Below are 27,818 nucleotides of genomic sequence, written 5' to 3'. Positions count from 1 at the left end.
ATTGTTACATATTCACACATGCACACAATGTAACAATATAATTTGACCAATATCACTTCCTGGCACTTCCCCCTTCCGCCCTATCTCCTATCCCTTTATCCTTTCCTCTATTCTTCTTTTGATTTTTTTAGGAGATCCGCCCCACCTTTGTTTTCCTTTTTACTCTCTAGCTGACAAATAGGAGAGAAAACATAGGACTCTTAACCTTCTGATTTTTGACTTATTAAATTATTTTTAATTTGGGTTTTCTGAATATTTACTGGCTGTATTAATTTTGTTATAATAATCTTGTATCTAACCAACCTCTCTAAACTTTTTATAATTTCTGTAAATTAGGTTTAGTTTGTGGGTGAACATAATCGTCAAATTATGTTACTTTAGGTTTTGCCTTTTCATTTTAAAATCTTTTATTTCAGTTGTTTATTGAACTAGAAAGACCATGATAATAGGAATCTTTGTTTTATTCTTGATTATAAAGAGAATGTTTTCATTAAGAATAAGGTTTATAGGCATTTTTAAAAAATCAATTTATGGATTTTCCTCTTTTATGTTTTTCATGAACATGCTTTGAATTTTATTAAATTGTGTCTTCGAAAAGTCTTGTTTTTGTCATTTGGCAATGTGATGAATTACACTTGCAGACTTCTAAAATTAACCACTCTTACATTCTAGCAATTAATCTAACTTGTTCAAAATGTGCTAATTTATTTTGTCTGGAAGTTTTGTATCCTTGTTAATATATGTAACTGATCTTTGATTTTCTTTACATTGTCCTTTTCTACTTGTGTCTTAGAATAAGTTATACTTTTTTTCCTCCTTCTTGTGTTCTTTCTTAAGAGTCTGATAAGGGGGCTGAGGATGCAGCTCTGTGGTAGAGGCCCTGGGTTCGATGCCCAGTGGCACAAGGGTAAAAAGAAAAAATAAGAAAAGAAAAAAGAAAGAAAGAAACAAAGAAAATAAATAACTTGATATTTCTTCTAAAAGTCAATTATGTTAGAACTAGTTTGGTATATGTATTTCTTCTCTTTTCAAACTTCTTGATTGTCTTTGATACAGCTTTTATTGTTAGCATAGAGCTAGATTTCTTTCTTTCTTTCTTTTTTTTTTTTGTATCTAAGCTGTGCATCTCTAGTTTCTAACTGGAATATTTAGTCCATGTATATTTTGTAAGATATTTACACTTGTGTCTACATTTTACTTTGTGCTTTCCCTACATTGCTTCATCCACCACTGTTTTTCCTTTTGTTTATTTTCTTTTTAATTTTTAGTTGTAGATGAACACAATACTTTTATTTATTTATGTGGTGCTGAGGATCGAAACCAGCGACGCATGCATGCAGGACAAGCGCTCTACCACTGAGCTACAACCTCAGACCCTTCCTTTTGTTTTAATTGTTAACTTTTTCACTGTTTTCCCTCTGCCAGTTTGACAGATATCTGCTCTATTTCTGCTCTTGTAGTGGTACTGTTGAATATTTATCACGTTTTAGCTTCACAAAATCAGTTATTATTTTAGCTTCTCTAAAGAATAAGCACTAGGAGCTTAGAATATTTCACCCCAAACACTTTTCCTCCTGGACTTGCATCACATTGTTGTCTAATATCTCAGTTCTGTCTTTAAAAGTTTTTTTTTTTTTTTTTGGTTCACTTTTAAAATTGACATAAAGTTAGATCTTCTCTTCTGATAGACTTCTTTGAGTTCCAACATGTGTACTGATCTGCTTAACCAACACCACAAGTGGAATACAGTTGTAGTCAACACCCTCCCTCCCCAGTCCGGGTCACCTGCTGCTCTCTTTTCTATACCTGTGGCTTGGCTTTTCTAGAATGGCATGTTTGTTGATGGGGTCATTACGTGAGACCTCTTAGAACTGTGTCTTATACTCCAAGCACGCTGGTGTCCGCATGGCTGTGTGTCACTGAACTTGTTCATATTCTGTGCCTAGTTTCTGCAGGATGGTGTTCTTTGCACACAGAGCTTATATTGCTGTGCCTTGTATCAACTCGCTGTCCCTTGTGGCACACATGGCTTGCTTTCAGATTGACAGTATTGCCAGTAAAGTTGTATGAGCCTTCACAAGGGTCTTAGAGTGTGTGGAGTTTTTTAAACAGAAAATTTTCATTGTTCAAAATTCTCAATAAAATTCTGGCAACTCGCATACAAAAATATATTTAAAAGAAAGTGCACCACGATCAAGTGGGGTTCATCTTAGGGATGCAGGGTTGTTTGGTTCAACATATGGAAATCAATAAACGTAATTCATCATATCAATAGACTTAAAAACAAGATATTATCTCAATAGATGTAGTAAAAGCATTTGACAAAGTACAACTCCCTTTCATGTTCAAAACACTAGAAAAACTAGATAGGAGGAACAGAAGCCATATATGCTAAACCCAAGGCCAACAATAATTCTTAAAAGAGAAAAATTGATAGCATTCCCTCCAAAAACTGAAACAAGACAAGGATGCCCTCTTTCATCACTTTTATTCAACAGTATCCTTGAAACTCTAGCCATAACAATTAGAGAAAGAAATTAAAGTTACACAAATAGGTAAAGAACTCAAACTATCACTATTTGCTGATGACATGATTCTATATTTCGAAGATCCAAAAAAATTCCACCCAAAACTTCTAGAATTAATAAATGAATTTGGCAAAGTAGCAGGATATAAAATCAGTATGCATAAATCAAACACATTCCTGTATATCAGTAATGAATCCACTGAAAGAGAAATAAAGAACACTACCCCATTCATGATTGCCTTAAAAAAAAAAAAAAAATAGAATCACTCTAACAAAAGAGGTGAAAGACCTCTACAGTGAAAACTACAGAACACTAAAGAAAGAAATTGAAGTACCTCATTCAGAGATCCAAGATGGCGGACTAGAGGGAGGCTGCGTTCCTTGTCGCTGTAACTCGGGTTTCAAGCAGAGGATATCTGTTTCTCCGTGAGGCAGTTTTTGCTGCTTATCGATCCCCTGGTGTTTACCCCATTTGTCTGCTATGATGACCCGCAGTCTGCCAGCATATCGTCGCCTTTTTTGAGTGCAGATTGCTCACTGTCAGGCATCTATCATCCGCCATTTGCCTGCCTCTTGCCTGTCCATCGCCTGCCTTACTCCTATCCATCACCCAACACATGAGGTTCACCTCCCCATCGTCCAACAACAGTCAGCAAACTGATTGCCGACCGCCAGTGGAGCACCAGCTGCCTGCTGTTGCGTGGAATTCACTGTTACAGTACCTGCAGGTCTGATTACACGTGGCTGCTGCCATTTTGAGACAACAGCCAGGCCCCGCAGGACCCCTGGCCGGACTGACTGAGCCCCGTCTCCAGGATACCACAGCCTAACCGATCACTCCCTGCCTCTGGGGCCATCACATCGACTGACTGCTCCCTGCCGCCAGGACCCCCAGACCAACTGACTGCGTCCTATCACCGGGACCCCAGACCAACTGATTGCACCCGGCCTCCAGGATCCCACAACCACAACAAACACACCGGACCTCCAGGACCCCTGCTGGACCAACCGCATCCTGTTTCCAGGACCTCCAGCTGACCACGTCCACCCCTGAGCTGCAGCTCCCCATTTGCCAACACATTTCGAAGCCAGAGCAGCCATCTTGGATAATCCTGGAAGCCATAGCTCAGATCTTTGAGTGGGGCAAATCCCATCCTGAGACGCCGGCTGGAGGCTTGAAGCTCATTGTCCGGTACCTCTCATGCATCAGGCTACTGAACACTGGGAAGTTTCATTAGTATATGACTGTTATACAGTAGATTTTCTTTTTTCTCCTTTTTAAAAAATTTAAGTTTTTATATCTTTACTTTTCTTGCTCTCTTTTCCTTTTGTTTACCTGTTCCATCAGAGTCTCTTTCTCCCTTTTTTGCATGCTAACATCTGATTTCTTTTGATTATACTCTCACCCTTTCTATTTTCTAGAACATCTGTATATTCTTTTCTTATCCCATTAACAGCCACATTCTACATCCCTCTGCATCCTCTTTGTCCTCTATTAGAAACTGCAGACCTTATTGCAAACCTGTTTGTTTTACCGAAGATAACATTTGAACTCATTTTGTTTATTATGACAATTTTGTTATTGTCCCCATAGGGGCTATTTGGCATAGGATTACATAGTGTCTGATTTGGGCACTGCTAATATTGATCTCCCCTTAAAGAAAGGGTTTTGGAAACCTATAGGGCCACTATAAGCCTATACGGGTAAATCTGCAATACCCCAGATCTACACTGCTAGAGGGGAAGATACATGAACAACATGAATAAACAAGGGAAGAAAATGATCCAAACAAATCTAGATTCTATATTAATAGAATCCAATGACAGTATGTTAGAAGAAATGTCAGAAAAGGACTTCAGATTATACATGATTAAGATGATTCACGAAGCAAAGGATGAGATAAGAGAGCAAATGCAGGAAATGAATGATAATACCAATAAGCTGAAAGAGCACCTGCAGGAAGCAAAAGATCATTTCAACAAAGAGGTAGAGATTCTCAAAAAAAACCAAAAAAAAAAAAAACAAAAACGGAAATCCTTGAAATGAAGGAGACAATAAACCAAATAAAAAACTCAATGGAAAGTATCACCAAAAGACTAGACCACTTGGAAGACAGAACCTCAGACAATGAAGACAAAATATTTAATCTTGAAAATAAAGTTGCCCAAACAGAGAAGATGGTAAGAAATCATGAACAGAATCTCCAAGAACTATGGGACACCATGAAAAGACCAAATTTAAGAATTATTGGGATTGAGGAAGGCACAGAGATACAAACCAAAGGAATGAACAACCTATTCAATGAAATAATAGCAGAAAATTTCCCAAACCTGAAGAATGAAATGGAAAGTAAAATACAAGAGGCTTACAGAACACCAAATGCACAGAATCACAACAGATCCACACCAAGGCACATTATAATGAAAATGCCTAACATTCAAAATAAAGATAGGATTTTGAAGGCTGTGAGAGAAAAGCATCAGATTACATATGGGGGAGACCAATACGGATAGCAGCCGACTTCTCAACCCAGACTCTAAAAGCTAGAAGGGCCTGGACCAACATATTTCAAGCTCTGAAAGAACTTGGTTGCCAACCAAGAATTCTATACCTAGCAAAACTAACCTTCAGATGTGAAGATGAAATAAAATCCTTCCATGATAAACAGAAGTTAAAAGAATTTACAAATAGAAAGCCTGCACTATAGAATGTTCTCAACAAAATATTCCATGAGGAGGAAATGAAAAACAACAATGGAGGTCAGCAAAGGGAGGAACTACTTTAAAGAAAAACCACTCAAAGGAGAAACCAAGCCAACTTAAAAACCAAAAATAAGCCAAATGACTGGGAATACAAATCATATCTCAATAATAACCCTGAACATTAATGGCCTAAATTCATCACTCAAAAGACATAGACTGGCAGAATGGATTAAAAAGAAAGACCCAACAATATGCTGCCTGCAAGAGACTCATCTCATAGAAAAAGACACCCACAGACTAAAGGTGAAAGGATGGGAAAAAACCTACCACACACATGGACTCAGTAAAAAAGTGGGGGTTTCCATCCTTATATCAGATAAAGTGGACTTCAAGCCAAAGTTAGTCAGAAGGGATAAAGAAGGACATTTCATACTGCTTAAGGGAACCATAAATCAGGAAGACATAACGATAGTAAATGTTTATGCCCCAAACAATGGTGCATCCCTGTACATCAAACAAATCCTTCTCAATTTCAGGAATCACATAGATCACAACACAATAATTCTGGGTGACTTTAACGCACCACTGTCACCACTAGATAGATCTTCCAAACAAAATCCAACCAAAGAAACAATAGAACTCAATAACACAATCAGTAACTTAGACTTAATAGACATCTATAGAATATTCCATCCATCAACGAGCAGATTCACTTTCTTCTCAGCAGCACATGGAACCTTCTCGAAAATAGACCATATGTTATGCCACAAAGCAGCCCTTAGGAAATGCAAAAAAACAGAGATACTGCCTTGTGTTGTATCAGATCAAAATGGACTGAGAGTAGAAATCAATGACAAAATAAAAAAGGGAAATTACTCCAACACCTGGAGACTAAATAATATGCTATTGAATGAAACATGGATAACAAAAAACATCAGGGAGGAGATTAAAAAATTCTTAGAGGTCAGTGAGAACAACAATACAGCATATCAAAATCTCTGGGACACTATGAAAGTGGTACTAAGAGGAAAATTCATTGCATGGAGCGCATTCCAGAAAAGAATGAAAAGTCAACAACTAAATGACCTAACATTACAGCTCAAAGCCCTAGAAAAAGAAGAAGAGAATAACAGCAAAAGTAGTAGAAGATAGGAAATAATTAAAATCAGAGCTGAAATCAATGAAATTGAAACAAAAGAAACAATTCAAAAAATTGAGAAAACAAAAAGTTGGTTCTTTGAGAAAGTAAACAAAATAGACAAACCCTTAGCCACACTAACAAAGAGAAGGAGAGAGAAGACCCAAATTACTGAAATACATGATGCAAAAGGAAATATCATGACAGACACCACTGAGATACAGAACATAATGAGAAGCTACTTTGAAAAATCTGTATTCTAACAAAATAGAAACTACCGAAGACATTGACAAATTTCTACAGACATATGCTTTTCCCAAACTGAACCAGGAGAACATACACAATTTAAACAGATCAATATCAAGCAATGAAATAGAAACCATTAAAAATCTACCATGCAAGGAAAGCCCAGGACCAGACAGATTCTCAGCCAAGTTCTACAAGACCTTCAAAGAAGAACTCATTCTAATACTTCTCAAAGTATTCCAGGAAATAGAAAAGGAGGGTACCCTACCGAACTCATTCTTTTTTTTTTTAATTAAAAATCATAAATTTACATAGGGCCATGTTTGATTCATTGTTATTTTTTTCCTCCCCCCCCACCCCTCCCATCCCTCTTTTCCCTCTATACAGTCCTTCTTTCCTCCATTCTTACCACCCTCCTTATCCCTAACCCTAAACCTAACCCTAACCCTAACGTTAACCCCTCCTACCCCCCATTATATGTCCTCATCTGCTTATCAGGGAGATCATTCGTCCTTTAGTTTTTTGAGATTGGCTTATCTCACTTAGCATGATATTCTCCAATTTCATCCATGAAGCTAATATCACCCTCATACCCAAACCAGGAAAAGACACATGAAGGAAAGAAAATTTTAGACCAATATCCTTGATGAATATAGATGCAAAGATCCTTAACAAAAGATTGGCAAACCGTATCCAAAAACATACTAAGAAAATTGTGCACCACGATCAAGTGGGGTTCATCTCTGGAACGCAAGGATGGTTCAACATTCGTAAATCAATGAATGTAATCCATCATGTCAGTAGACTTAAGGATAAGAATCATACGGTTATTGCAATTGATGCAGAAAAAGCTTTTGACAAAATACAACACCCCTTCATGCTCAAAACACTAGAAAAAATAGGGATATTAGGAACATACCTGAACATTGTAAGGGCTATTTATGCTAAGCCCGTGGCCAACATCATTCTTAATGGAGAAAAACTGAAACCATTCCCTTTAAAAACGGGAACAAGACAGGGATGTCCTCTTTCACCACTTCTATTCAACATTGTCCTCGAAACTCTAGCCAGAGCAATTAGGCAGACCAAAGAAATTAAAGGGATACGAATAGGAAAAGAGGAACTTAAGCTCTCACTATTTGTGGATGACATGATTCTACATTTAGAGGATCCAAAACCTCCTGCAGAAAACTTCTAGACCTCATCAATGAATTCAGCAAAATAGCAGGCTATAAAATCAACGCGCATAAATCTAAAGCATTTTTATATGCAAGCATCGAAACAGGTGAAAGGGAAATGAGGAAAACAATTCCATTTGCAATAGCCTCAAAAAAATAAAATACTTGGGAATCAATCTAACCAAAGAGGTAAAAGATCTCTACAATGAGAACTACAAAACACTGAAGAAAGAAATTAAGGAAGACCTTAGAAGATGGAAAGATCTCTCATGTTCTTGGATAGGCAGAATTAATATTGTTAAAATGGCCATACTACCAAAAGTGCTATACAGATTCAATGCAATTCCAATTAAAATCCCAGTGACGCACCTTACAGAAATAGAGCAAGCAATCATGAAATTCATCTGGAAGAATAAGAAACCCAGAATAGCTAAAGCAATCCTTAGCAGGAAGAATGAAACAGGGTGTATTGCAATACCAGAACTTCAACTATACTACAAAGCAATATTAGCAAAAACAGCATGGTATTGGCACCAAAATAGACAGGTAGATCAATGGTACAGAATAGAGGACACAGACACAAACCCAAATAAATACGATTTTCTCATACTAGACAAAGGGGCCAAAAATATGCAATGGAGAAAAGATAGCCTGTTCAACAAATGGTGCTGGGAAAACTGGAAATCTATATGCAACAGAATGAAACTAAACCCCTATCTCTCACCCTGTACAGACATCAACTCACAATGGATCAAGGATCTTGAAATTAGACCAGAGACCCTGCATCTTATAGAAGAAAAAGTAGGTCTAAATCTTCACCTTGTTGGCTTAGGAGCAGACTTCCTTAACAGGACTCCCATAGCACAAGAAATAAAATCAAGAATCAATAACTGGGATAGATTCAAACTAAATAGCTTTCTCTCAGCAAAGGAAACTATCATCAATGCGAAGAGAGAGCCTACAGAGTGGGAGAATATCTTTGCCGCTCGTACTTCAGATAGAGCACTAATTTCCAGAATATATAAAGAACTCAAAAACCTCTACACGAAGAATACAAATAACCCAATCAACAAATGGGCTAAGGATATGAACAGACACTTCACAGAAGAAGGTCTACAAGCAATCAACAAACGTGAAAAAATGTTCACCATCTTTAGTAATAAGGGAAATGCAAATCAAAACTACACTGAGATTCCATCTCACCCCAATTAGAATGGCGATTATCAAGAATACAAGCAACAATAGGTGTTGGAGAGGATGTGGGGAAAAAGGTACACTCATACATTGCTGGTGGGACTGCAAATTAGTGCAGCCACTCTGGAAAGCAGTGTGGAGATTCCTTAGAAAACTTGGAATGGACCTACCATTTGACCCAGCTATCCCACTCCTCGGCCTATACCCAAAGGACTTAAAATCAGCATTCTACAGAGATACAGCCACATCAATGTTCATAGCTGCTCAATTCACAATAGCCAGACTGTGGAACCAATCTAGATGCCTTTCAATTGATAAATGAATAAAGAAACTGTATATATAAATATATACAATGGAATATTACTCAGCTATAAAGAATAATAAAATGATGGCATTTGCAGGCAAATGGATGAAATTGGAAAATATCATGTTAAGTGAGATAAGCGAATCTCAAAAATCCAAAAGAGGAATGATCTCACTGATAAGCGGATGATGACACATAATGGGGGGTGGGAGGGGGCAACAATGGAGGAACGAGGGACTGTATAGAGGGAAAAGAGGGGTGGGAGGGGTGGGGGGAAAGGAAAAAAATAACGAATGAATCAAACATCATTACCCTATGTAAATGTATAAATATGCAAATGGTATGCTGTTACTCCATGTAGAAACAGAAACAACATGTATCCCATTTGTTTACAATAAAATAAATTAAAAAAAAAAAAAGAAATTGAAGAAGACCTTAGAAGATGGAAAGATCTCCCATGCTCCTGGATAGGCAGAATGAATATTGTCAAAATGGCCATACTACCAAAAGCATTATACAAATTTAATGCAACTCCCAATGACATCCTGTATAGAACTAGAAAAAGCAATCATGAAATTCGTTTGAAAAAGTAAGAGACCCAGAATGACCAAAGCAATCCTTAGCAAGAAAAGTGAAAAAGGGGGCATCACAAAACCAGACCTTAAACTATATTACAGAGCAATAATAACAAAAACGGCATGGTATTGGCACCAAAATAGACATGTAGACCAATGGTACAAAATAGAAAACAGAGAAAAAAACTCACATAAATACAGGTATGTCATACTAGACAAAGGTACCAAAAACATTCACTGAGAAAAGATAACTTCTTCAACAAATGGTGCTGGGAAAAATGGAAAGCCACATGTAAGAAAATGAAATTAAACCTTATCTCTAACCCTGCACAAAACTCAACTCATTGTGGATCAAAGACTTACGCACTAGAACAGAGACCCTGCAACTTCTATCAGAAAATGTTGGCCCACCTGACGTCCTTAACAAGACCCCTAAAGCACAAGAAGTTAAATCAAGAATCAATAAACGGGATGGACTCAGACTAAAAAACTTCTTTTCAGCAAAAGAAACAATAATGTGAAGAGAGGGCCTACAGATCGGGAGAAAATCTTTACCATGTGCACCTCAGATAAAGCATTAATCTCTAGTATATATTAAAGAACTCAAAAAACTTAACATGAAAAAAACAAATAACCCAGTCAATAAATTTGCTAAGGAACTGAACAGACACTTCACAGAAGAAGATATACGGTTGATCAACAAATATATGAAAAAATGTTCAACATCTCTAGCAATTGGAGAAATGCAAATCAAAACTACTCTTAAGATTTCACCTCACTCCAGTCAGGATGGCAATTATGAATACAAGAAACAATAAATGTTGGTGAGGATGTGGGGAAAAAGGTACACTCATACATTGCTGGGAGTGTAAGTTGGTGCAACCATTATGGAAGGCAATATGAAGATTCCTCAGAAAACTTGGAATGGATCTACCATTTGACCCAGTTATCCCACTCCCTGGTTTATACCCAAAGGACTTAAAGTCAGCATACTACAGTGACAGAGCCACATCAATGTTTATAGCAGCTCAATTCACAATAGCTAAACTATGAAACCAATCTAGGCACCCTTCAACAGATGAATGGATAAAGAAAATGTGGCATATATATATATGATGGAATATTCAGCTTCAAAGAATAATGAAATTCTAGCATTTGCTGGTAATTGGATAGAGTTAGAGAATATCATGGTAAGTGAAATAAGCCAAACCCAAAAAACCAAAGACAGAATGTTTTCTGTCATATGGGGAAGCTAATTCACAATAAGGGGAATGGGGATATGGAAGAATAGAGTTATTTTATATTAGGTAGAGAGGAGTGAAAGGAGGGGAAGGGGTATGGGGATAGGAATGATAGTGGAGTGAAACAGACATTATTACCCCATGTACATGTATGACTGCATGACTGATATGATCCTGCCATATGTACAATCAGAAAAATGAGAAATTACGCTCTATTTATGTATGATTTGTCAAAATGTATAAATGCATTCTACTGTCATATACAACTAATTAGAACAAATAAAATTAAAAAAATAAGAAATTAAACATACTACACTATTTGACTCTCTGGTAAATAATACAGTTCTTATAAACATGGTTGATTTAGCAACTTTATTAGGAATTAAAAACATAAATAGTTACCCTTTATCTACAGGGAATGCATTTCAAAACCCCAGTGATTGCCTGAAACTGTAGATAGTATCTAATCCTATATATTCTGGGTTTTTTTTTCCTAAGCATACATACCAGTGATAAAGTTTAATTTATATTATGAACAGTATGAGATTAACAACAGTAACTCAAAACAGTACCTTTATAACAATATATTGTAATAAAAGAGCTCTTATCATGCTACTGGTAATGGTGCACAATTTAAAACTTAATGGTTTGTTTGATTTTGGAATTTTCATTTAATATTTTTAGACCACATTTGACTGCAGGTAACTAAAACCACAGAAAATAAAACTAAAGTGGGTACTACTGTATCCCTAATGTATCATTAGTATATATTTCTTATGGGGTGAGACTGAGAATGGTATAAAAGAGTTCGATCATTATGTCTCATAAAGATATAAATGTGTGTGTTATGTATATTATAGAGTATAAAATTGGTATATTAAGACATAGCAATATAAGATATTTGTCAATCTGGAGATCAGAATACATTGCTAAGAGATTTAAGTGGTTGCCTCTGAGAAATTGAATGGGGAAGGAAAAGCAGTTGGAATTCATTCACGTTGATGAGGAATTTTGTTTTGATTGTTATATTTCTTTTGTCACTATTTTAAGTATGTATGTATATGACTTGGACCAAGAAACTAGAAAGGAAATTATAAGGGTATTCACCATGGGAAAAAAATTAATTGCTCTCAGATAGCTTTGCTGAGTCATATGGCAAGTGTCTGTTCAGGGCTTTAAGGAACTGCCACACTGTGTTCCACAGTGGCTGTACCAGTTGACAGAGCTCAGCCTGAGCTATGTGTTGTACCTGCTTTTATTCCATATTCTTCAGGACTTGATATGGCTAGGGTTGTGTGTGCCTGTGTTGCCATTCTGACACTAGAATCTCATTTTGGTATTGATGACACTCTCCTAATGGACTATAAGCTTCTTGTCTTATGCTTATTTGCCATCAATATATTTTTCCTTTGTAAAGTTTCTGTTCTTGTTTCTTTTTAAACTCATTTTAATGGAATTTTTTCTTCTTATTGAGTTTGAGAGCTCTTTATATAATTTAGATATAATTCTTTTTTCAGATTTGTGATGTGCAAGTATTTTCTGTCTTTTTGTGGGTCATCTTTTCATCTTTTAACAGTATCTTTCACATAGCAAAAGTTTTTTTTTAAAGAAGTCTAATATGTCAGTTTTTTCTTTTGTGAATCATGATTTTGATGGTAAGGTTGAGAATCGAGTACCTCAACCAAGGTCAAAGATATTTTTTTCCTGTGTTGTCTTTAAAAGTTTTATAATTTTAAGTTTTTTTTATTGAAGCCCTTGATCTATTTATAGATTAATTGCTGTGCAATATGAAGAAGGGCCTGGAGTTCATATTTTTTGCGTATTACTGTGTTTCATTGCAATTCCTTAGATTCTTCTTCCCCTACAGCTGCTTTTGCCTGCATCAAGATTAGTTGGTCTTACTTGTCTGGGTCTCTTTCCAGACTCTTTGTTTTTTTCCTATTGATGTAGGTTTCTGTCCTTTTGCCTTTTTGGTTATTTAATTTTATAGTAATTGTTAAAATTAGAAAATTATATCATGTAAGTCCTAAAGCAATATTTTTCTTTCTAGAAGTAGTTTCAGTTCTCTCGCTTCTTTTGCGCTTTATTTTTATTTTGCGGTGCTGGGGATCAAACCCAGGGCCTTGAGCTTGCAAGGCAGGCACTCTACCAACTGAGCTATCTCCCCAGCCCAGTATTTTGAGTTGGTTTGTCTCTGTTGAGAGCAGATGTTGTTAACTCTTCTTGGGATTGTGTTTTTTCTGTGGTCATTTTGGGGAAAATTGGCATCTTTCCTCTGTTGAGTTTTCTGGCCCATGGACGTGGTAGGTCTCGCCATTTATTTAGATCTTCTGTGATTTCTTTCACATGAACTTGAAGTTTTCAACAGGTTCTGTATGTGTTTTGATGGATTCACATCTGAGCATTTTATTTTGTAAGCAATTGCCAGTGCCTTTATATATGTATGGGGGTGGGGGGTACCAGGGATTGAACCTAGGCATGCTCAAACCCTAAGCCTCATCCCAAGCCCTTTTATATATTTATTTTTAAATTTTGAGATAGGGTCTCTCTAAATTGCTTAGGGCCTCCCTAAGTTGCTCAGGCTGGCTTTCGAATTCTCAAGCCTTCTGCCTCAGCCTCCAGAGCTGGCCAATGCTGTTTTTAACAACTTTAACATTTGTTTGGTTTTTACTAGTATGTGGAGATACAGTTAACTTTTGTATGTTTATCTTGTGTCATGAAATCTTGCTGAACTTCTTTCTTCTATGAAATTTTTGGGGGTTTCTTGGAATTTTCCACCTATTTATGTCATCTGTGGACAGGGACCTCACACCTGGTGGCCGGACCTTGACGGTGGCTTTTGCCTTAGTTTTCAGGACCAGTACTGCCCCTGTGCTTGTTGTTGACTGATCCCTTCTCAGATTTCTTCTACTTTTTTCTTGCTTATTTGGGGGAGGCCAAGGTGTATGATTGTGGAAACCTGCTTAATTCTGTTAGTAAGAAACAAACAAACAAACAAAGTGTATATGGGAACAAAATAAGTATGTTTGCTGTCCTTAATGCAGGTTATATCTGTAGCGGGAAATTTGAGAGTATCTTGTTTGCCTTGTTTGCTGGTGTGCTGGTTATTTAAGGTTTCCAGGAAATGCTAGAATTACCTGTGTACACTCTTGTTAGGAGTTTCTGCTACTAATATCTGTTTCTCTAGTGTCACTGTAAGAGAAGAGACTGGGGAGTAATTGTGCAATTGTGTTTTCTTTAAATTAAATTTAATTTACTGATGTGTTTCTCAATTTTCTCTTTAGGGCAGAAAAGACTGAAGTCCTGAGTGAAGACCTTCTTCAGGTAAGGTGGTCACTGACCTTGTCTCGTGGACACCAGAGATGCTTTGCCTTCTAGAACTAAGCCATTCCCTGTGCTTTTTTCCACTGTTCTCTGCTCCTCATACAAATTGGAGATACAACTTTTTGTCTTACATGACAATATTTTACATTTTGAATACAGTTGGCCCTCTATATGCAGAGATCCACATCTGTAGATTCCAATAACTATGGATCCAAAATATTGGAAAACAGGGCTGGGAACAGCTCAGTGGTAGAGTGCTTTCCTAGCATGTGTGACTCCTTGGTTTAATTCTCAGCACTGTGAAAACACACACACACACACACACACACACACACGCGCGCGCGCGCGCGCGCACATATAAATAAATTGAATTAAATTGGAAAACAAATTGTCAGTACTGAACACATATAGAACTTTTTTTCTGTCATTATTCCCCAAACAATATGGTATAACAAGTATTTGTATAAGATATATATTGGTTAGGTTTTTAAAGTAACCTAGAGATGATTTAGAATATATAGGAGGATGTGTGTAGATTATATGCCATTTTATACAAGGGACATGAGCATTCGTGGATTTTATGTCCATGGGTGGTCCTGGAACACATCCCCACAGGCACAGAGGGATAACTGTGCTGGTTTAGGTAGGGTCTCCAAGGGGATGTTTAAAGTCTCTGTTACCAGGAGAGCCCCAGAGTCTGCGAGTGCTCTCCCTCCAGCGCTCCAGCACAGGGTGTTTCCTTCCTAGAAGTCCTTGTCTCTATGAAAACATGAATCATGACTGCCCAGACTGACAACCCCACGTCTCCCAACCTTGCCTACACCGTGACACCTCCTACTGTTCTGTCTGTAGGTGGAGAAGCGCCTGGAGCTGGTGAAGCAAGTGTCCCACAGCACACACAAGAAGCTCACCGCGTGTCTGCAGGGCCAGCAGGGGGCCGAGGCTGACAAGCGCTCTGTAAGTGCCTTCTGCTGAGTCCTGGGTAGCCTAAAACTTGCTTTCTGGCAAGGGTTCCGCTCCTGGGGCCTCATTTCTTGTGACTGTTTGTGAAGCCATATATGTACCTATGAATCAGCCAAGCACTCCTAGCTTCTTGTTTCTACAGAGTGAGGACCTTTCCTACAGTTCTTGTTCCTTAGCCCTGGCCAAAGCATCATCCATTCCTCATTGCAAGATGAGGTCCCTCTCATCCTCCCCAGGGTAGGACCACCAGGAGAATGGAAGGGGGATGCTTGAAATCCCACCATTAGAGAAAGTTTATCCTTGATGAACATCTTTCCTCTGAGTCAGCTCATTCCTAGAGTCCATTAGCTTCAATAGTATCTTATGATTGCATAGGAAAAATTATACCATGGTTTTAGAGGTTACAAGTGACCTATAAAGGCCGTTGGAAACAGTTTTCACTGAAATGAGACAATAAAGAGAGTCTGCTAAAGAAAGCTACTCTAATGTCTTTGTTTATAACCTACATCAGTAATAACAGGCATTGTGTAATGTTCCATTTCACAGTCCTTGCTGTAAACCAGCTTTACAGTCTCACTTTCCTCTTGACCCCAACTCCCTCACTTCCACTGAAAAGATATTCTTAGACATTCACTTGGTTTTATTACAAAAGCTTTGCAAGCTAGGAGGTTTTTTTTTTCCCTCCTGCCTTAAGTGTACATGTTTCATATCTGTTGGCTCTTTTTTTCCTCTTCTTTTTGACCTGAACTTACTGTTGACTTCTGCTTGCCATGGTCTTCCTGATCCCCCTAACTGATGTCAGTCTCGTCTGTGTTGATTATTGTGTAAAGCGCTCTGTGCTTCCTCCTGTTTCCTGCTGAAGTGTAAATACCTGCTCTGTTAACTTTATCAGTCATTTCTTTTTCTCACTCCAGCCTTGGTTTCTTCTTTCTAAATAATATAAGTGGGCATCCCTTATCCAAAATGCTTGATCCAGAAGTGCTTTGGATTCAGGTTTTTCAGTATTTGCATGTACATAATGAGATATCTTCAGGATGGGATACAAGTCTGAACACAGAATTCTTAGCAGGGGGACCTGTGGCAGCTGTTGACAGGCCCTGAAGGCTGCAGCCATATGTGTGCAGTGTTGAGCCTGTAAACGGGGCACCAGCTTAGTTGACCTGGAGGAAGTTTGCAGTGGAAGGAGGTGCGCGAGCATGCAGAGATCAGGGATTTCACTGTACAGATTTTAACTAATTGGTCTTGTCAGTAATGGGTCTTGGGTTGATCCGTCTTTATCATCGTATGACTGAGTAAAAGGTTCTGAAAGTCAAAGAACCATTTACAGTTTAAAGTATTTAATTACTTTTAAAGTTAAAAGTATTTAACAGTCATAAGAAATTCCAAATCCTAGACTCAAGAATTTTTTTTTTAGTTTTTCTTTTTTTTCCCTAAAGTAGCACATCAGACGGTTTAGTAGGAAATTATGAATTTCCTTAAAGACTGGAAAATGAGCTCAGTTCTTCGATATGGTTAGGTAGGGAGCTGTGTCAAGATCTAAGGAATGGGGGAAAAGGAAGAAGGATAAAAAGTGGGAAAATAAGAATATATAAAAGGGATCAGTGAAAGGGAAGGGGGAGAAATGAATGGCCAAATCCTGGCCAGGGAAGTGGGGTATTAAGCCCAGTTCAGGAGGTGGCACAGAGGGAAAGACGCCAGCTGACGTTAGTCGGAGGTCAGCGCCTCTCAGCCCTCTAGCAGTCACAGCATCTTGGGATTAGGAAGGACTGGGTATCCATGCGGTTCTATGCTTTACTAGGATGCATGTGAATCATTGCTTCCTGTTATTTCTCTTGTAACAAGCTCATTAGCTCTTTAATAGTTTAGTTATAAACTACTTTTGTCATGCAGCTTTAAAAGTTTGGTGCTGAAAGTTGTAGCTGGTTTTCAGATTGGGAATGGGCTAAAAAAATTTTTGCCACTTTTCTATCACTCTCTCAGCAACCAGAAAGAGCATATCATTCCCTGGATATTGAGTTAGACCAGATTCCCTATGTAGGATGGAGAACAGAAAGGATATGAATGAGACTTCCATTTTGTCTCACTTAGTCCAACCTAATAGCTGGTTAGTTTATAGGTTCTTAAGACTCTCAGTATGATGAAGATGTTTTCAGTCCTTGCATGTCATATAAGGAGGTCATGTCCAGTAATCTGCTAGCAAGGGAAAGTGTCTCTCCACCTTTTTTAACAAATATTAGAAAGTAGTTGTGTCACATAGTCAGATCAGGTCTTAGTGTTAGGAAGAGGGGTTCACTGGGAGTACAGTGGTTTTCCACCTGCAAGTGGCCGTTAAAGACAAGTGAAGGATGACAGCATGAAAAGGGGCACAGGGGACAGGGCCAGTGTGTGCTGAGTCTCCAAAGACAGCAAGGAATCTGACATTTTTTTTTTCTTTCTTTTCTTTGTAGTCCTGGGGATTAAATCATTGAGCTATGTACCTAGACCTTTTTACTCTTTATTTTGAGACAGGGTCTTGCTAAGTTGCCCAGGCTAACCTCCACCTTGTAACCTTCCTGCCTCAGCTTCCTGAGTAACTGGGATTATAGGCCTGTGCTACCTGAACTGGCAGGAGTGTGATGTTCTTAAGAAACATAAAGGTGGCTAAAGTGACCAAATCATAGAGAAGAGGAGGAAAGTGGCAAGAGATAGGACCTCAGGGGACTGGTTCATGCTTTCTAGGTCATGGTGAGGATTTGAACTAAATACCTAAGATCAGTGGAAAGCTGAGGTTTTATTAGAGAGTGATATGATCAGATTCATGGATAATTCTATGAGCAATGAATGAGTGGGGTTGGGGCCATGGTAGAAGTCAGAGCCAATTAGACAAATATGACAAAGATCTAGGTAAGGGCAGTGGGAATAGGGAAAGTGGAGAGAGCTTACCTGCTTGGTACTGGAGGTAGAATATTCAGACCCTTTAATTGAGTGGGTCTGGGGTACAACAAGAAAGGAGGGGGGGTTCATGTGCATTGACTTGAGTGACTAGTGAATCCATGAAGTTGAGATCACACAGCAGGGAAAACATAGGAGGAGATGACAAATGGTCTTTGAATCAAGAGCCCTAGGAACTGTGGCATTTCAAGCTCTACCAGAAGGAACTAGCAACACTCTGCCCACTTGCTCAAACCTAAATCCCACACATGACCCTTTACTCTTCCTTTTTTTATATCCCACAGCCAGGCTTCCAATAAATCATGCTGACCCTTCTTCTAAAGAATTTGTGTTTTGTTTTAGCATGTGGTACCCTTGTCCCAGTAGCTGTCATTATACAGAAGTTCCTTCCAGGTCTGCCACTTCAACCCCTCACCTCCTCCTTCACATTCCATCCTCTACAACAGCCCATGAGGATTTAAAATGGAAACCAGATCCTGTCACTCTCCTGCCTAAATCCCACCAAAAGATTCCCACTGTAGAATAAAATATGAACTCCTTGCTTGGATCCTAGTTATACGTCTTTTCCCTGCATCCCCGAGGCTCAGCTCTTGCACCCTTCCCTGTCAGTTATCCTTCTCTTGCTGTGTGAATGTGCTCCTGAACCCACTGAGCCACATCCCTCTCTGAGCCTTCGTGCTTGCTCTAGTCTGTGGAATGCTCTGACCCAGCAGTTCAGGTGAGCAACTTCTATTGTTCAGCTCTCTCCTCAGATGTCACCTTCTCAGCAAAGCTTTTCCCAACCATCTAATGCATTGGCTCCTCCCCTTCCCCCATCCTACCACCCAATATTATCATTCTCTTCATGGCACATGTTAGCCTCTGAAATTGCTGTGATCACTACTTTCCTTCACTGATGTGTGAGCGCTGTTGGGGCAGAGATCTTGATATGTCTATCAGCCATGTTCTCAGTGCCTAAAACAGAGCATACCACATGGTAGGCAGTGATAACAAGAGATCTGTGTCATGAATGGATGGCCCATGAGTAGTTTAGGCACAGAACTTGCCTAACAAGCTGCCTGTCCAGTTCGAACCCTTCCTATTCTGTAACAGGCCATTTAGCAGGACGACTTGGAGATGATCTCTGGATCTGGCCACCCAAGGGTGAAGCTCAGCTCTCTACTCCTTCCTAATTTTGCTTATGCTCAAGGTAATGGTAAAGAAAATAGTCATCTCAGCATCCAAACCCTGGGACATTCTGTCTTTCCTTCTTTTATTTTTCAGGTTCTATCTGAATTCTAGAGGCAGGGAAAAAGTTAATTTTAATACCTTCTCTTTGACCCTGAAATTCATTGGCTAGCATGAAGTTTGCTAAGATGTTCAGTAATATTCACCAAGGGCTGGCAGCAGCTCTCTTGGCATAGATCCTTGGCAGCAGGGAGCAGGGAAACAGATTCCAGCAACTCTTGTAGATGTTTGGGTGGTTTTAATCCTGTGAAGACTGAATGTTGTTCTTTATGAAGGGGTGGGGCAAAGGATGGGGAGAGAGAAATACTACCTCAGAGAGGAGCAGTCAGTGGGTTAGATGAGAATGCTGCACTACCTGGCTCTTCTTCAGGTCTCAATTTACTCTTTTTACTGTAGAGTTTTAGAAATAGAAGTTACTTGTAGTCTGTTGGGGGTTGTAGTTCATTAACATCTTATCTCCTGCCTCTGATTATGGATGGCCCTATCCCTTGTCATGAAGGGACATCATGTTGCTTCCTTTTGTCATCTGGTGGCTTCCTTCCAATTTCCTGTTATTAAAGCATCTACTCCGATAAAACTCTGACTTCTACTGAGTTTTACCAGTGACCCTGCTTCTCCCACCCTTGGAATGGACTCCAAGCCCTTGAATTTACCTCAAACATCTTTGCTAGAGTCAGTTACACCACTGGTAGAGGACTTGAGTCAATACATTGTCATCTTCATTCAGTGATCTCTGTAGCAGTTAAAACACAAAAACAAAAGAGTGGGACAGTTCTGTATGTAAGGATATCTCTATGTGGAAAGGAAGCCCAGGCACAGAGGGATATAGATAGTATGCTAACATTTGTAGGGAAAAAATATCCAATAAACACACATACACACACACACACACACACACACACACACAGAGTTGGATCTTCTTAGAACTTTGGTGGAAGGATACATAAAAGTCTGGTCACTGGCATATCTGGTAAAGCGAGTTAGGTGGTTAAGGGATAAAGGTGGGAAGGAGACGTTTTGCCAAGTACCTTCCTACACCTTTCTGGTTTTGTGCTATAATATGTTATTATTTCCTTGTTGTGACCAAATTACCTGACTAGAACAACTTAGAGAAGGGAAAGTATTTTGGCTTATGGTTTCAGAGGTTCAGCCCATAGTTGGCCAATTCCATCGCTTTGGGCCCAAGGTGAGACAGAACATCATGGCAAAAGGGCATGGTGGAGGAAAGCTGCTCGGCGCATGGCAGCCAGGAAGCAGAGAGAGGGAAGAGAAGTCTGTGCAGGTCAGATGCACCCTTCCAGGGTGCATCTCCGGTGACCCACTTCTTCTAGCCAAACCTATCTGCCAGCAGTTACCACCCATTTAGTCCATTCAAACTAGAATGAACTAATTAGGTTACAGCTTTCATAATCTATTCATTCTCTTCCTTTGGAGGATACCTTGTGTCCAAACCATAATACATATGCATCTATTCCTACTTAGAAATGCATTTATTTGATACAGGTACGTAGATAGATAAAAAAGAAAGTGAAAGAGAAAGGTTATTCTCTTCGTTTGTTAAAATCTTGAGAATTAAAAAAACAATTAGAACAGAAATGATTTTCTCATTTTGTAGTAGTTTGTCACTTAACAAACTACTCTGTCTCCTCTTTGTCACATGAGAGCATCAATCATCATCAATGTGGTGTTAAGTGATTAGAAGTGATTTCACTTCAACCTTTTTTGGTCTGAATTTTGCATAATTGACACTTGGCCTGTTCCCTTGTCATTGTCCCTCCAGGACTCTGATCAACTTTAAGGTCTCTCAGTGGCTGTCCTTGTTGTGTTGATATTGACCTTCACACTTTGGTTACCTGTCACAGGTTTTCTGCTCAACTCAGACTGGACCAATTAGACTAGTCTTTTTCCATATTTGAAAAAGACTCTACTCACCTACTGGTGGAATATTTCTTCAAAGGATGTCTACTCCTAGACCATCTGAAGTCCTCTTTACTCTGTGATACAGAATCCTCTGTTGCTGCTTTGTCAAATTTTGAAGACATTTAGGAAACCTGAAGTTTTGCCTTGAAGGCAGGTTTTAGGATTGTGAATGTTCATCTCAAATCAAAATGGCCTTTATTGGCTGACTGGTACCCTGAATGTACTGACATTCTGGTGGAGCATCTTCACTGATTATTTTTTGGTATATTTGACGAAGTTGGAAGTTACACCAGGTGTCTCAGCCTTGACACTTCTGAAATTTTGAGCTTAGTAATTCTTTGTTGGGGAGGATGCCCTGTGCATCGTGGGATGGTCTCTACCCACCAGATGCAAATAGCATCTCTCAAATTGTGACAGCTAACTATGTCTCCAGGTACTGCGTTCCTTTAGAAGGTAGAGCAAGAACAAAGCTCAGCATGTTCAATAGCACATCAACACAGCTGGAGAAGGATGACTAACAGCGAAGGAGGCCAGAGCCCAGCCGTAGTGATGCAGGTAGAAGATGTATGTCCCTAGGACAGAATCACTGGTTGAGAACCAGTACCTTATTCTGTGCTCTCTCCATGAGCCCATATTGGGATCTTAAGTCTGCTTTTGTTAAAAACACACTTTATTTGTCTATACTTTTATATTATATTTTCGTGACCAGAAGTATGGGGAGGATTCCTCCATGCTCCTTAATTCTTTTACTCTGGACCCTAGCTGGTTGTCCTACAATTCAGTTCAATTCTGACACTATCTACCTGGAGTTTGTGCCAGATCCCACAAGTTCAGGGCTTAGTTCCACAAAACAGCGCCCTGCCCCCAGAGGCCAACCGTAAATCCTCGCCTCTGGCATTGATGACTGACCACTCACAAATTGGAGTTTCCGTGACCGTCCCTCCACACTGGAAGGGCTCACAGAAATTGTATTAATTAGTTTATTGTAAACAATATTATAAAGGGAACAGGTGAATAGCCCGATGAAGAGGTGCATATCTTTATTCCCTATCTCCCCTGCTGGAAAGGTTCCATGAGAGCTTGGTTCACTGCTGGTGTGGTGTATGCCTACTTTCCATATGCACTGGATTAGTAAGTGAATTACATAGAAGCTCTCTGGGAAATTATACCATAAAGCTCTGGGCTGGGCCTCGTGTATCACTGTCCATTCGAAGGACTATCTGTATGGCCACAAAGAGCAGACGATACAAGGATATGCCAGCAGTCCCTACCTTCTTGATTTTCTTCTGCTGTCTGCCTGTGTGTGCTTTTGGCTCTGTAAGGAGAGGGCTTTTTTGTTTGTTTTTGTTCTTTTGGATTGAACCCTGGGGTTGCTTATCCACTGAGTCACATCCCCAGCCCTTTTTATTTTTTATTTAAAGGCAGAGTCTCACTAAATTTCTTAGGGTCTCCCTGAGTTGCTGAGGCTGGCTTTGAAATTGTGATCCTCCTGCCCAGCCTCCCGAGCTACTGGTATTGTAGGCATGTGCCACCGTGTCCAGCAGTAGAGGGCTTTGTAGGGATGGATGGGCCATGCTATAGTCCTTTAGTAGCTTGCCTGTGGTGGCATAGGTGTGTAATCCCAGTGGTTAGGGAGGCCGAAGCAGGAGGATCGTGAATTCAAAGCCAGTCTCAACAACTCAGAGAGACCCTATCTCTAGATAAAATATTTCAAAAAGGGTTGGGAATATGGCTCAGGGTTAAGTGCCCCTGAGTTTATTAATCACCAGTACCAAAAAAAAAAAAAGTTTACCATTGTAAAGTCTATAGTGATCTTATATACACAGACCCCCGTTGCAGATCGTTTTCCTCACCCCAAAAGGAAACCCTGTACCTTTCCCCTACAGCCCTTATTAACCTTGAATCTGTTTTTTGTCTCTACAAATTGCTTATTATGGACATTTCCTATAAACAGGATCATACCATATGTGTCCTGTGTCTGGCATATTTCACTTAGCATGTTTTTCTTCAGGGCTTATCTGTATTGTAGCATGTGTCAGGACTTACAGTTAAATAATATCCCACATTTTGAATAGACCACTTTTTTTTATCTATTCCTCAGTCTGTAGATGTTTGCATTGTTTCCACCTTTTGACTATTATAAATAATGCTGGTATTCACACGTCTGTACCCATTTTTGTTTGCACATCTTTTTTCATGTATTTGGGGCATATACCCAGGAGTGGAACTGCTGTGCCACAGGGTAATGTTGTCTAGACTTTGAGATACAATTAAGCTTTTCCACAGTGCTATACCGTTTTATATTTCCACTAGCCACACATTTCTCCATATGCTCACCAGTGCTTATTGTCTGTTTTTAAAAAACATTAATTAATATTGTTACGTACGTGGTATCTCATGGTGACCTTGATTGCATTTCCCTAGTGGCTGATGAGGTTAAGCTTCTTTTCATGTGCTTGTTGGCCACTTGCATATTGTCTTTGGAGAGTCTTTATTTTGACTTTCTTTACATTGTAATTGTATGTGAACACTTTTCTCTCTTGATGGTTAGCTGCTTTGTTTATAAAGTGGGGCTAATAGACTGTTGGAGGAAGAGGTTGAGTTTTGGAAACTAATGCCTTGCTCAAGTCTTTGTGAACTCTGAGATGTTCTCCTTTTTTTCCAGCTTGCTGTCCTTCATTTTACAATGTAGTATGTAAACCTTAGGCTTATTTTCCAAAGAAACACATTTAGTTCAGTTTTAGCTTTCTGAATTTTGACATCTTGTAATGCATCCCATCATCGTGTGCTATGACTTTTTTAGGTTTAAACATATTTTAAAGTCAGTTTGTTTCTTAGCTAATGTAAAGTCTAACATAAAGTGTTTGACTTTTTGCCCTTGTAGAGTAGAAATAGGTGACTACTAGAAATAATTCTCATGATGCTGTTTGTTTCCTTTTCAGAAAAAGTTGCCTTTGACAACACTGGCTCAGTGTTTAATGGAGGGGTCAGCTATCCTGGGAGATGACACACTTCTTGGGTAAGATGTCACCCTGTGTGGGTTTGTGCCAAATCTAGGTAAATCCCCATTGTAACAAAGGGTACTAGAACTCCTCAGGAAGCACATCTGAACTCTGGCCAGGGACTTGGATGGGAAAGGAGAAAATGGTTCCATGGAGAAATCAAAATCCTCTCACCTGGAAAGTTATAGTTTCTGTGCAGTGAGGCAAGTCCTGGTGGAGAAATTAACATAAAACAGGTGAAGGACAGTTAAAATCCCCAGACCTTCAATCTAGGCAAATGGCCACCTCTCAGTGTCTGATGTCAGAAGTTAGTGCATTCCCAGGAGAAGCAGTCTTGCTGGCGGTGAGCTCATGGTAAAGCACACTAAAAATAGTCTCCCCAGAGAACACGATAGATTCTCCTACAATCAGTAGCACCATCAGTACCCTAAGAACCTACAGTAACAGGATGGTGTGGAATAAAATGTAAAATAATTAATTACTTAAAGTGAAATTCCATATGAGCAAAAGACAAAGAAAATCCTTGATGAAAGAATCAAATAATAGGAGAAAAAAGAAAAAAGAATGGGCAGAATTGAACAAAAACCAATGAGTGAATGTTTTAAAATTGAATTATGCTGATAATCTTAAAATTTAGTTGAAATGAACTGGAGATATCACAAAGAAAGAACTAGTGAGCTTGGAGAAGGATCTGAAGCTGACAGCAAGCAGGAGCCCAGTGAAGGACAGGTGAGAGGGAACCTGCATAATTAGATGGAGGGGTGTGGGGGAGGGGACCCACAAGCAGGGCACTGGGTCTGGAAGGAGTTCAGGAGAACAAGCCTTGGGGAGGAGGAAGTTTGCAGTTGAATCTTTGTTTTCCAGATTGAAAGAAAAACACAAGATTTAAAGAGCACAAAAAGTCCCAGCTGAGATCAATAAAAAGAAATTCACCCCTGGGCATATTGTGGTAAAATTCCAGGTTATAAACAAAAACAGAGAGAAATTTAAAATCAGTCAGAGAAAGAAGATAATGACCCATAAAAGAGCAATTAAACTGATAACAAACTATTCATTGGCCAAAAATAAATGCCAGGAGATAATGGAGGAATATCTTCAAGTATTGAAGGAAAATACACACAACCTAGAATTTTGTGGTAAACTAAATCATTATTCAAGGTACTAGATTGAGCAAATAATGTTACATGCATGTACAACTATGTCACCATGAACCCCACTATTATGTATAATTATAATGCCCCAGTCAAAATTAACAACAAAATATGTTTGAAAAATAAGGGAAAAGTAAAGATATTTTCAAAGATTTACTCCTTGCATAGTCAACTACTTGCCAGAAAACTTCACTTACATAGTTAAACCACTTCACTAGTTGGAGTTACTACTTGCATATTTTCATGGTGGAACCAGTTAAGGCTTTACGAAATAGATACACGTACAGAGGAAAGTTGAGAAGTGCAAGTAGCGAGGTATAATTTAAAACTTGGAGAACATGTTATAGGGAAGGGGAAATTTTCTTTTTCCCTTCAACTGTTTTAGGTTCTGCAAATTGGGTTGACCAAAGACAGATCAATGAGAGAAAAGCATACATGTTTTATTAATTTTGTTACAGAGATCCGAGGCCAGAGGCCTGACTCCAGGGGTCCCAACTAAGTGGGTGTAGCCATTCCCCCTAAAAAAACAAGTGGAGAAGTTCATGGTGAAAGTAGGAAAGGAAACTAACCAACATGGCCCCATTGGGAAGGCAAAGTGAGATCCAGTATCTCAGTACTATCTTTGCTGTCTTTTTTTTTTTTTTTTTTTTTTTTTTTTGTGGTTCTGGGGATTGAATCCAGGGCTGTGTGCCTGTGAGACAAACTCTCTGACAACTGAGCTATATCCGTCTTTGCTGTCTTTGGGTGTTCAACAGGAGCTTTAGGTCCTTTTTCCTTGAGGGAAAAGAGAAGTTCTTTTCCCTTGGAGGGGACTGCTTTCACTTGCTCAGGGTGCTTGTTGGTCAGACCTGTGGTCTGGAAGTGGGTGATGACTGGGGACTTCTAGGCACCAGTCCAGGGGTCTGAAATAGGGTGCTGCAAATCTTGTCTCAGTATTCAAGGGGGACAAGACAGGTTAGGTAAATTTAGGGCTAATAAACTTGCAGTACTACTTTAGATGAGTATTTCTTAAATGATTAACATGCAGATTACATGCAGAGCTGGGCAGGGACATAACCTAAACTTAAAGTAATAAAAGAGACACATATAAAATAAAGGCAGAGATTCCCATCTTTGTCCTGCTTTTACTTCCTCATGCGGCATCTGTGTGCCTAAGCATCACTGCTTTTGGCAAAGGCATCTTTTCCAAGTCCCTATTGTGATATGTGTGGCACACACACATGGGAGAATGCAGTGAGGAATAACAGAGGGGTGGTGGGAACGTGGGGTCATACAGCATCTCGCAGAAGCACAGCAGTTTTTGGAGAAATGACAAGACAAAGGAATGGAAGATTGTGGGAAGGTAACTATATGGGGAACCAGTGGTGTATAAGGACTAGTTGGTGATGTCTGTTATGTGGTTTTCTCTGACTCCAGTGTGGGGCTAATTATGGTCTAAAGTTGTTGCCTGTGATTGTAAGACCCCCAAAAAGGAGACCCTAACTCTGTCCCACGGATCGACGGCAACCCCAGTCAACCGCAGGAGGCGTCACTTGATGCAAACCGCAAGAGGCTTTTATTCTAGCGCGCTGGGACCCAACTCGTGACTCACGCAGGAGTCAAGGAGTCGAGTCCCTCGCAGAAAATCTTACAAGTTTATAAAGGCAGAAACCACACATCGGGAGGGGTTGCACATGGAAGGGGAAAAGGGGAACAAAGCCGCCGGGAAATTCCAAAGGGGGTCTGGGTTTGCTGATAACATACAACATGTTTCACAATGTTTTACAACAGGGCGTAGATTCTGGTCAACAGTTTCTGGTAATCTTATATCCTGGAACAGCTTTAAGAGCTTTGTTCCCATCACTGGGAGGGAGACCTTAGGGAGTTGAGATAAAACAGACAGCTTAAAAAAAATGTCCATTCATTCATGATTAACTTCTGTTTCTGGTAGAGAGGTAAGTTAGTCAGTTTTCTGTCACTGTGACAAAATACCTGAGATCATCAATTTAAAAGGATGATGGAATTGTTTTGGCTTATGATTTTCGATGTTTCAGTACATCGTCAGCTGGCTCCATCACTTTTGGGCCTCTGATGAGATGGAACAATATGGTGGGGAAGCACATGCCTGAGCAAAGTTACTTACCTCAGGATGGCCAGGAAGTAAAGAGAGAGAAAGTGGGGTCCCACTATCCCTTCAAGAGCATGCCTGAATGTG

At 39.3% G+C, this 27,818-nt stretch overlaps 1 protein-coding gene across 5 annotated transcripts in view; it reads left to right on the top strand.

The window, feature by feature from the left end:
* Positions 1 to 27,818, top strand: part of ARHGAP44 (Rho GTPase activating protein 44) — a 177,623-nt gene that overhangs the window by 77,752 nt on the left and 72,053 nt on the right. For all 5 annotated transcript variants that reach the window (XM_079135297.1, XM_079135293.1, XM_079135296.1 and 2 more), the window contains exons 2-4: positions 14,391 to 14,430; positions 15,283 to 15,387; positions 24,414 to 24,490. In XM_079135297.1, coding sequence (XP_078991423.1) covers positions 14,391 to 14,430; positions 15,283 to 15,387; positions 24,414 to 24,490 — 222 coding nt within the window. The remainder of the gene's footprint in view (positions 1 to 14,390; positions 14,431 to 15,282; positions 15,388 to 24,413; positions 24,491 to 27,818) is intronic.

The sequence above is a fragment of the Sciurus vulgaris genome, assembly GCF_902686455.1.
Source record: "Sciurus vulgaris genome assembly, chromosome: 3".
NCBI classification, from domain to species: Eukaryota; Metazoa; Chordata; class Mammalia; order Rodentia; family Sciuridae; genus Sciurus; species Sciurus vulgaris.
The sequence above is the reverse complement of the archived record's forward strand: the minus strand, read 5'-3'. Positions and strand labels throughout refer to the sequence as shown.